The sequence below is a fragment of the Papilio xuthus genome, unplaced genomic scaffold, assembly GCF_000836235.2.
Source record: "Papilio xuthus unplaced genomic scaffold, Pxut_1.1 DF828952.1, whole genome shotgun sequence".
Taxonomy (NCBI): Eukaryota; Metazoa; Arthropoda; class Insecta; order Lepidoptera; family Papilionidae; genus Papilio; species Papilio xuthus.
In genome coordinates this window covers 7,131,386-7,143,112 of record NW_013529697.1, presented here as the reverse complement: position 1 = coordinate 7,143,112, position 11,727 = coordinate 7,131,386, and the positions used below count along the sequence as shown (strand labels likewise).

Genomic DNA, 11,727 nt, shown 5'->3' with positions numbered 1-11,727 from the left:
AAAAATAATGTCCAACAGAAATTAATAAATTGATAACTAAAAATAACCCGTTAACTTAATAGCTATTGAGCCTTAAATTCTACAAATCAATTAAATATTTTAAATAGAATTAAGGTTTTTGTTTCTTTTAGTAATATTTTACGATATTAAGGAATTTTTAGATTAATTCAAAAGGAAATGCCGTCGTTGATTAGTTCGCCATAATTCATAGAGCTGTCATCGTTAGACCGGTCTTGCTCATTCCGCATGTGGATTAGCATTTAATATGACTTCGATCTCAGCTCTATGTTACATAACACTAGCTGTTGCCCGCGTCTTCGATCGTGTAGATAAAACTACATACCTCAACAAAACTTAGCGATTAATTCATTGAAGAGTTACTTTAAAGAGTCGACACAGAATCCTACTTACTTACTTTAAAAGTATATAGATTTCAATAATTGTTTTGATGTCCATCAATATCAAAACAATACAAAACCGAAAAGTTTTAAAAAGACTTATAACTTTAAAATTCATAATTCGAATAACAAATTTATTCAAGCTCCAATATAGACGAGCTTTTGTCTCAAAAATGCGCTTATTATTAAAAATTAAAAACCCGACATGAAATATATCAAAAACCAAAATGGCCGACCACCTTTACGTACCTAATATAAATATTAGGATCTGTTAAATCGTAATAGGCATTTATCATTCGAATAAAAAGTGAGAAATAATTGAAATACTTTAAAAGATAAATGGATATTAGATAACGAAGTATAATAATACATAAAGTTGATTTACATTAACCTCGTAAATTATTAATATAAAAAAAACATTAGCGATTTTTTAGCAGCGGTAATAAATTCCATACTAGCTGTCGTTCGCGACTCCGTCCCAGCGGGATTAAAAAAATTTCAATAAGTAGTGTTAGGAAGAAAATCCGACATTGTACCGGTGTACTGACGCAACACTAGCCTTACTAAAATGTCGACGTTTATGTCCCCTCACTAATAATTCTGACACTTGACTTTGTAATGAAAACGTGCCATTCGCGCCAAAGGGTTCTAATTACAATGTCTAAAAGTAGCGTATGTGTTCTTCTAGAATATGGTCTACATCTATGCCAAATTTTATCAAGATTAAGCCGTTCCGGTGATACTTTCAAACTTAACAAACATCCATCCATCCATATAAAGGTTCGCATTTATAATATTAGTAAGATGAATGATGAAGATATTAAATAAAACTTTTGATATCATATGTTTTAAATAATGAAACACTCGACGACACAGGCGAAGGTTGCTGTGTTTTTTACTTTCTTCTTTACTCTATTTCATCAGAAGTTAAAGGAAAGTGACGCCTTTAATCCTAATAAGCATATTGACGAGACATCTCTAGCAAATATTGATTATTTAGTATACATTTTAGTCCAATACAGTGAATACAGCATAAAATATAGTTAGAGTATTGTATTGTTAATGAAAATGAGACATGTTTTTTTCTTTTAATTTAATAACAATTGGTAATCTATAGAAGTTAAACGATATTCTTAAATATAGAGCTAAGTAAATTTATGTACCAAACACTATGTTGAAGTTATGGCAAATTGTAGGGACGGTTGACATAACTAATAATTTATTAACCATTTATGTATATATTTGCTTAGATTTATTAGAAAGGACAAGATTGTAATTGATAACTAACACTATAATAATAATAATATAGCCCTTTATTCTGAAATTATTTAACATTATATAGTTACAGGTATTCAAAAGTTTATAAGATGTCTCTAATATCAGTGTGCCCCTTGGCATAGGCCTCCTCTAAACATTTCCATTGTTGCCTGTCTTGTGCTACTCTCCTCCAATATGGGCCGGCTGCCATCTTTATGTCATCCTCCCATCTCAAAGGTCCTCTACTCCTTTTTCCATCTCTCGGATACCATTCTGTTACCGCCCTACTCCATTTCCTCTTGTATCACGCATCATGTGACCCGTCCAACGCCATTTAAATTAGTCTATCCTAGCCAAGATGTCAGGCAATTTTGTTTTAGCGAGCTAAAACAAAACACTATAATAATAGATATTAAATAAACATATCTATAATTGATTCAAAAAATTTATTTTATTGTTCATAATTTCATCTGCAAAACGTTTTGAATAACAAAACATTAAAACCGTTGCCCTTTGAACGGACGTAACATAATCTAGGAAAGGCAAACCGATAAGACTAAAAGTCCGACGGTAAAAGTATCCGATTTCGTGAGGTAAAGTGTCGGAAATTTTAAAAATGACTTCTTAATTAATTAATATCAAAAACGTCGTAAGTACACCGCAGACTGCCGGCCTGTTTGCATAGCAATGTTTGCTAAACACTATTCAAAAAAAAAAAAACAAGCTTTAAAAAAAATATACGAATATGTATGTTACATATACGTATATATGTTACATATACCTAGACAATAGAATAATAATAATAAAGATAGAGAAATATTTTATCAATTAAAAATAAACATTTTAAACTACAAAACATTGTATTTAAAAGAAATTTTATCATACTTGAGGGAAATAAAAAATAATTTTAATAAGAGAAATCTTCAATTTTAATATATCTTATCCATATTTTTGTGTAACAAATATACTAAACTCGTTAAAAAGTAATAAAAGGATAACAAACTTATGTATTTAACATTGCAATTCCATTTGATAAGCAATCATAAATCAAGCACAATAAAGCACTTATACATGTAATAATTTGATAATAAAAAAGTTCACAGGCGGACAATGTTCAATTTTACGTCGTCAAAGTACATAAGGCAAACAATAAGTACTTTACTCGAAGCAACGTTGTTCACTTATTCAGGACTTAACATAGCTACTTTGCATTGAATATGATTATTATCAATCGATGATTCGTACCTCGTATTAAGACGACGCGATGGCCGGTAAACAGAGATTATGAACATTTTAAAATTAGAAATCCTTATAAGCTAAGTGAACAATAAGGCCCACCCTTAACATAGATTTACTATAAGATAGCTGTCGCCTGCAATTCCGCCCTCGTGGTATAAAAAAAACTTACTAAATAGCCTATGTGTGCATCCAAATAATTTTCTAGAACTGTGCCAATCTCAATCCGGTCAATCAAAATCCGTTGAACGGTTCTGGAGATACCTTCTAAAACATCCATCCATATATCCAATTGCATTTATAATATTGAAAATCTGGATGACCGCTTTGCTCGGTATTTTTTTTTTAATTGTGTTTTTTGGAAATTATATTTAAGAACGAATTACTAATAAAATGATGAAATATGAATAATATTTTTCGATCTTACCGATAGAAAAAGTTAAGTTTATGTTTAAGTTGATTATCGATAAAACACGAATAAAATTACCTTTTCTAAAAATGATTCCTAGCTAGATCGATTTATCGCCCCCGAAACCCCCTATATACAAAATTTTATGAAAATCGATGGAGCCGATTCCTAGATTCCAATTATATATATACAAGAATTGCACATTTAAATATATAAGATAAGATCGATACATTTACTATCACATATCTTAGTAAACGTTATGTATTTAAACTTTGATTCAACAAGGAACTTCTATAATACAGTATGATGAAAAAAAAATTAAACATAAGTTACAAGGGCAAAAAAATAGAAAACGGGAAATATACTTTATTTTAATATCACAATACTAAAAACGAAAATTTATAACAACATGGCTGCCTTGATTAAATCATATGTTGAATTATTCAATGCTTATTAAAGTATTTCAAAATTATATTGACATACTAAGAACAGTATTTGCGCGTGGGCCTCGGCCCGTTGATTTTATTTAACTTTCCTTCTTATTTTTATTACCGGCCAGCGTTTACACGTGAAATAAATTTCGTCAGTCGATTTATTTTATTCTTAATTCTAAAGAATTTAAGGATCGATTTATATTCGTGTTAGTTACATTTACAATCGATTTAACTCGAGATTTATGCACACTTGTAAGTAATCGATTTAGTTGGAACATGTTACGTATCTGTTACATTTATTATTAAAATTTAATGATAAAAATTACGTTGAATTCTACAATACATTTTACGAATTTAAAAACCAAATTTTACTAGTAATTCATTTTATTCAACAAAAAGTTGGTGACTTTTTAATGTCCGAAATTGAGCACACATAAACAAAAGCTCCAAAAACACAAAACAGATTTATTTAGTCTTCTTATCGCGATTTATTCACAACAAGAACCTAACACGACTCGGTTGAATGACGATTTTATGTTTTAACAAAAGAACACGACATATAAAATATCGTCCCCAAAATTGTAACCGAAATTACTTTTCTTATAAAAATAATTTCCATGTTAACATTAACAGGTCAAACATTATTGTGTACTTTAGATTTATTTCAGATTTAAATTATGTTGCCTTTTTAAAACCGGTTCTATTTATTTTTGTAAACTATACAAGCTTAGAATATTATGTAAAAATACCTTAATGAAATACGTTATTATATTATAATTGTCTTTAACAAAAAATTTTCAAGTCACAATTTTAGTTACCATCACTCCTTCGAAACGGTTTGAACGAATTTTATGAAATTGTATATACATATTCAATAATTCTGAGAATCGGCTACTATATCTTTTTTAATCCCGTAAACGGAGTCACGGGCGACAGCAATATATAAAACTTATACAAAATGTAATTTTAATGTTTTACTTGATATATATATATAATTGCTGTTTGTAATTAATATTTCCTCTCATATAAAAAGAAACATTACACTAAATAACCTTAATGTAGGAAAAAGTAATCATGATGAAATGCCAATTAATATAATGGTGACAAAATTTAATACCGTAACTAAAACTGGTAAATTAGTAATATAAAATATCTCTCAACCTTTTAACCTCTTTAGAGTAAGCTTTTAATCTATATTTTCAGTAAAACTATTAAATAAAATATTAGTTTAGTTAGAATATTGAACTGGTTAAAATTTTGTACGTTAAAATATAACATTAAAAACAAACGTATGTATTTTTAAATTAAATAAAATGAAACCTCAACATGAAGTTATGGAAAAGTAGCTGTCACCCTAGAATATGTCTGCGCGGAATTAAAAAAAAAACTTCATTGCCTATGTCTTCTTCCAGACTATGTCTAATTTTATTCATGTGCAGCCTGTCTAGCCAGCCTACTGTGATACCTTTATTAAACTTCCATCCATCCATCTGAACATTCTCATTTATAATATTAGGAAAATTAGTAGAGCAAATCATTTAATACTCTGTGAAAATCTTTATTAATATTTAAGAAATCATGAGCTGTTTCTAATAATGCATATATTAATATATTCGTTGTTTCTCAGCAATCTTCACCGCCTATCCAATTGTTCTCTATCTATAAATTGTTATAACGCATTCTCTATTATATTATGCGGTTCGAAACTATCCTCGGTTCGATTCCCGTTGGCCGCTCTTAGTGGTTTTTGTTCAGTGTTTCTTCAAATCATTTTCTTGTCAACGTTTCTCCATAATGATAGATAACTGAGAGGGGGTATTCTCAAACGTATTTACTATTGTCTATTGTGTAATGCTGATTGTAATTCCTAACTAGTTTTCTTTACTTCTAATAAAACCGCGAGTTTGGTTAAAAGCTTAAAAGCTCTTGTCTTATAATGTAAAAGCTTACGCCCGACGGATTTAAAGAAACATAAAGATTAGTAGAGTCTAATTCTTGCATGGTAGTTGAATAGTTAACATTGTCTTAATTGAATTAACGTATAAAAATGAATTCATTTGAAGTTGAAATCATATTTAGCTTACATTTTCATTGGAAAATGATTAAACTTAAACGAACATACCGGACGCGTTGATGTCTAATTTATGTCATGATTACAATCAACGTATTGCAAGTGTTTGTGTCAAAACTATTCAAAATAGATGTTCGTATATAAGTAGACTTGTACCATCTTGGATTACAAGTTTAAACGTTAAAGAAAATAATGACCAACATGTGACTTTTTGTGCTTTCCTTTAACGTGACTATTTTAATGTTTTCCATTACCTTAGTATTGATTTTCGTCACTTATAAATATATTAATCGAGTACGACACTATATTGTAATATCACAGGTGTATAATGAAACGAGAATCGAGGCGACGTTGAGAAACTTGAAGCCTTAACTTAGCCGAGCTTTAGCAACACGGCCAGCTAACTTTCCCGCTAAGCTCGCGCCCTAAACTCTATCGAAACATCGAAAGTGAACCAACCTCCAGAATCCTCAACACAACACAGTTTCGTTCACAAACATAATCAATTCCTCTTTTTTATCTCAACTTTTTTTAGGAAATAACCCGATACGAGAACACTAATGCACAAATGATTGCAATTTCTTTTGTTATTAACACAACACTGCAATCCGAATACACGGTTTACGTTATTTTGATAATGTCGACACTTTTAAGTTAACACTTTTGTTGAAAACGTGTTTTTGTGCGTTAAGTTTAGAGTCGCGACAGAGCGGCCGATCGCGGCCGAGACACCGAAGGCACTAGCGCGCCCGCCGCCCGCCGCGCCCCTCGCCCCCGGGACGCTCCCCCCTCATAACAGGTTGTGCTCGGCGTTCGCATACCGTTTGAACGCCAATTTCGTAGCTCCTCTGGATAGGGACGCATGATCCGCTCAGCCAATGATAAAAGATAAAGCCTTCGACAATTATATTACACACGTTTCACATACATTGTTTTATATTTTTTTAACATTCGTCAAATAAAGATATAAAGATATACGTTCTCAAATTACAACATACTACTAACATAATTCACTCTAAACCACGTGCGTTATGATTCCTACAATATAAGTAAATTGAACACTTGAAATTTAACAATATTGTGCTTTGAATTGACTGAAAAGTTGTTAATTTAATTATACTTACATTTTTTTTCATCCATGAAGTATTGTGTTCTTTGCAGTTGATTAAAAGGGCTTGATATTAATCCTTAACTTAAACGATTTCATTTTCTACGAGTAAAAGATTTCAACGCGTGCGATATCTTGGCATCAGATGAACATAAAACCATTCAATCATTTTTGCTTATGTCTTTTTTACTTATGACATTTACGTTTTTTTAGACGTTAAAATACGACAATTATTATTCCGTCCCAGTTTACTTAAAAGTTTGCTGTATCGTCATTAGAAATGCTGAAAGACTTTTACCGACACTGAATTGTCCCAAATGTTTAAAAAGAATATTAGACTACTAGCTATTTTTTTAAGTATAAACTGAACATCAAGTTAAAGCACAACAAGCATGAAAACATTGAAAGTACAATTCAAGATGTCATCAATACATACTTAAGTACTAAAGTTACACGGCACCTTACTCTAAATGATGAAGATATTGCAAAAGGACGAGCAAAGCTGCGCCTGCGCCTGCGCGTGCGCGTGCAAGCACTTACATTGTTGTCCGCAATCGCGATGTAGCGTGGCTTCAATTTAATTTACAATCACAATTTTCTATTGTGATCGCGAGAAATATGCGATGTAGCTAAGTTACTTTTTAATATTACAACTAATTTCAGTTTTCACAAAATTATAAATCGATTGATTTACATTGCGAAAATTCGGTGTATAAATTAGCACGATATAAAGACATGAATTGAGTACCAGATGACATTTCATCAAATGGGTAGGAAATTAACTTCCTCGACTGTAAACGAAAATAGAAACACATTGATACATAGCGGGGATCTTTAATGGACCTTTAGATTAACAGGTTTTTAACCACAGCGCAACCAAATCTCCGTATATAAATACCAGTAAAATTAGATGCTGTACATCAGCTCTGCGCCAAAAATTGTATTCATACATTTTTTTCTCACAATTTTCTACTTGTCCGTGGCTCAACCTCAATATGTTTCACAATACAAAAAAAACGTTTGATTGTGTTGTTTTCTCATTCCTAGACCACATGACAGATTTACTTTGATATATTCTTTAAATATTCATTAAATTTTGATGGTTTGCTGGGAACTTTTTTTTCTAATTTATTGTCTAATTGCTATCGCCCGCGACTCTGTCCTCGTAGAATGGAAAAAAACTTAATCAGTTCCCGGCAATTATTCGAATTTATTCTCACCTTTTAAACCTTCCCTAGACGTCCGTTAACATTTCAAGACCACGACAAGACAAATCCGTTCAGCCAATCTCTAGTTTTAGTGAGACTAAAGAACAGCAATTCATTTTTGTATATTGTCTATAATTGCTGAATATGGCCATTGTTACATTGCAGTACTGACTTCTTTTTAAAAACATCCTTTATCAGTAATTACCAAACTAAATGTCATTGCGGAGTTGCAAAATTTCATCAATTGATAGAGACTATTATTTATGATAGTTGTTAAAAATTTTAGGGATAAAAGAAAACTTTTATAAAACTGTACACATTTATTTTACTAGAGGTAAATTGTAGACAATTCCAAATATATTAGTATATTTTGTTACTAATACAAGAAAATTACAAATAATATTTTCATTTACATTGTATTTAAGATGTTAACTGTTTGGCAGTTGCCACCAACTCGCTTTGCAAGTTCATTTTAATACTAGAAATAAAGATTGAAACAGATATATGACCTATAAATACCTAATCCAGATAACATAAGGTGAAAACAGGCTCTTCGGAGACATTTTGTTGTGCTAAATTCACAAAAAAGTATTATTAAGGATAAGAGGATGCATTGGAAGTGAAAATATTCTCTTTCTGTGCATTCCCCTCTCTGTCGATCATAGGTACGCAATACATGTGAAATTGCATATGTCTATGAGCAATGGTTGTTTCGCTATTTCAGCATTTCAGGTGGTTGCTTGCTTGTTTGCCACCTTTTGATATAAAAAAAAGAGTTACAACATAATATTTTGTCATTTAACTTTTGATTAGACATGAAACTTCTATGAAACACTTCATCTATAGGTTATATATTTATAAAATTTACTGAATGTGTTAAAAAAAACTTTGCACAAAATATTTAATACACTGCATATCCATAATAATGTAAATTCACTTACAAACATTATTAAATTCAAAATTAAAAGGTATATTGGGCCAATACATTGGCTGGTCTTTGTCAATTTCATTAATAAATTGTGATTGCATTGAAACTTCTAAAGCTGATATTCTTTGCCAATAACTTCCATACAACTCTTTTAATCTTTGTTCCTTTTCTTCAGAAGTCTCTAATTTTTCTTGCACTATATCTAATTCTTCTTGTTCATGTTTTGCTTTTAAAAGCTCTCTTTCCCTTCTAGCATCTTCTTTATACTTAGCATTTGCCGCCAAAAACTCTATAAATTCCTCACTTACTTCAAAATCCATTTCATCAGCACAGGCTTCGTAAGTTTCTACCTCTCTCTCATTGTTAGCACTCGACTCTTCATTTTCTGAACACTCGTTTGTCTCTATTTCAGAATTAACACAATTATCATCGACATAATGATTCTTCCTAATGATATCATGCAAAACTTTATTTTCGTACTCTAAACCAATAGCCTTCGCCTTCCAATACGCTAGCTGGTGCTTCAATTGCCATGTTGAGGCCACAGCAAAATTTTCCGCCCATAAACTCATCGATATGGATAACTTTGAATTCTTTTTCCTTATTTCTTTTCGGCCCGGTTTTTGGTTACTGTTGGACTTTTTTTTACGTTTTCTTCGCGGTTTTTTGTGTCCTACCCCTGCTTCACATTTATTTTGAGTTAGTTTGTCGGGTAATTGTTGTGACATCTTTTAGTTTTAAAAACTGTCATCTGTCGTGCTCGTGTACTTGTCAATTTGACAAACTGTCAATAACTTAGTAGACCTAAAATCAAAATAAAATCAAACGAAAATAAGAAATCTTTTCAGATATTATTTTGCGGAATTACTTTTTTATTAGACTAGCTGTCACCCGCCAAAACGATCGCTCTGTATTAAAATACTAATCAGTAGCGTACATTATGTTCTTCCATACTATGCTCTACATCCATCCATCAAGATATAATACATTAAGCCGTTCTGAAGATATCTTCTAACAAACACACGCCCATCCGTCTACCTAAACATTCGCAAATTTTATATTAATTATATGTATTTATCCTGAGTTGCAGTTGCATGCCCCAACCAAGTCCCAACATTGGATTACTATTGCATTTCAAAATATATTTAGTCGATCAATCAAATCAATACTTATTATGAAACTACTGATAGGTCCCGAACAACTAAATTTTTGCTTGACATACACAGAGGTAGGGTTTACATTTATTGTGAAAATTTACTCTCAACATGCTTCAAAGTAAGCGAATACTGAAACCGACTTTTTAAATTCATAAAATAATTGCAACATACAATCAGAGCTGGTAGCACTGGTGTTTTAAATTATGACATTGACATATTATGTATACTTCTGTCAAATGCTGTCTGATGTTATAAAAAATCGATAACATTGTTTTCTGTTTTGCAAGATTTACAATTTTTTTAAAGAATTAATTCACCATGAATCGCTGCCGTACATGTTTAGGTAGTGACAAAGAAATGAGGCACGTACATACAAAAATTTCCATTTCTGGCGAAAGTGTATCATTGTCAGATATATTATTAAATTTTTATAGTTACAAGGTGATTATGAAAACATTGCATTAAATTTATTGAAACTTGCATATATGATTAATCTAGGTATTTATTACAGCTCACTGAAAGTGCACTGCCAGAGAATATTTGTATAAATTGCGTTCACCAACTTATTTTGACTTACTCATTCAAAATTTTAATCGAATCAAGTGCGAAAACATTGGCCGAAAGCAATGTATTAAATTCAACAAATGAACATTTTGAATGTAGTTTAGAAGCAGATGATGATTACGATGTACAAAAACATCATAAAAAGAAAAAGTTACTGAAAATTAGAAAGCCTACAGGTAATTCTGAATGCCAGTCCAACAATCTATACTGTGTTGAATGTAAAATGATGTTCAATTCCGCTAAGGTGTTGCATGATCACTGTTTAAAAAATCATCCTGTAAAAAATGTCATTGGCAGAGAATGTGAATATTGTAATGAGAAATTTGAAGACTTTCGTTCCTTAGTTCAACATAGAAAATTACATTTAAAACCATATTTATGTGAAAACTGCTGGGATGGATTCTACAATGTTGAAGATTTGCAGACTCATTTCTGCCAACCAAATATCAAAAATAAAGATAACAATAAACCTGATAAGAATTTGAGACAGTGTGACCAATGCGGTAAATCTTATCCACCAAGCTATATTAGAATCCATATGTTAACTCATAGCAACGATCGTCCGTACAGTTGTAAATACTGTCCAAAAAGATTTAAAGTCCCTGGAGGACTACATTCACATATTCTATGGAACCACAAGAGGGTAAGGAACCACAAATGTGAAGTGTGCAACGCTACATTTATTTCGTCAAGTTCTCGTAGTTCACATATCCGTAAGAGTCATTTAAAAGAAAAGAAATATGGTTGTGAAAGTTGCGGAAAGAGGTTCTTCTCAAAGTCAGAATTGCAGCGACATTCTCTAACACATACTGGTGTCAAAAACTTTCACTGTCACTTATGTGTCAAGTCATACCAAACAAGATATGGGTTGAATGTTCATTTAAAATCACATACAGCGTGTAGTGTATAATTGTGTTATTATTAATTAATTTGTTGACTGTACATATCATGAAGTAG

General features: G+C 31.2%; 3 protein-coding genes across 3 annotated transcripts in view; 1 reads left to right on the top strand and 2 right to left on the bottom strand.

The window, feature by feature from the left end:
• ds (dachsous cadherin-related 1) overlaps positions 1-6,526 on the bottom strand; it is a 233,698-nt gene extending 227,172 nt beyond the window's left edge. Inside the window, exon 1 of the mRNA XM_013323136.1 lies at positions 6,265-6,526. The gene's annotated coding sequence lies outside the window, so the exon portion shown is untranslated. The remainder of the gene's footprint in view (positions 1-6,264) is intronic.
• Positions 6,527-8,836: 2,310 nt separating this feature from the next.
• On the bottom strand, positions 8,837-9,777 carry LOC106123698 (uncharacterized). The gene is made up of 2 exons (XM_013320111.1): positions 9,107-9,777; positions 8,837-8,876 (listed from the first exon to the last, which is right to left on the bottom strand). The coding sequence occupies exons 1-2, from the start codon at positions 9,775-9,777 to the stop codon at positions 8,837-8,839; spliced, it is 711 nt and encodes a 236-aa protein (XP_013175565.1).
• A 644-nt stretch (positions 9,778-10,421) lies between these two features.
• LOC106124505 (zinc finger protein 699) lies at positions 10,422-11,721 on the top strand. Its single transcript, XM_013321238.1, has 2 exons — positions 10,422-10,647; positions 10,718-11,721. Exons 1-2 carry the CDS (start codon positions 10,525-10,527, stop codon positions 11,678-11,680), a joined length of 1,086 nt encoding a protein of 361 aa, XP_013176692.1. The 5' UTR covers positions 10,422-10,524; the 3' UTR covers positions 11,681-11,721.
• The last annotated feature ends 6 nt before the right edge of the window (positions 11,722-11,727 follow it).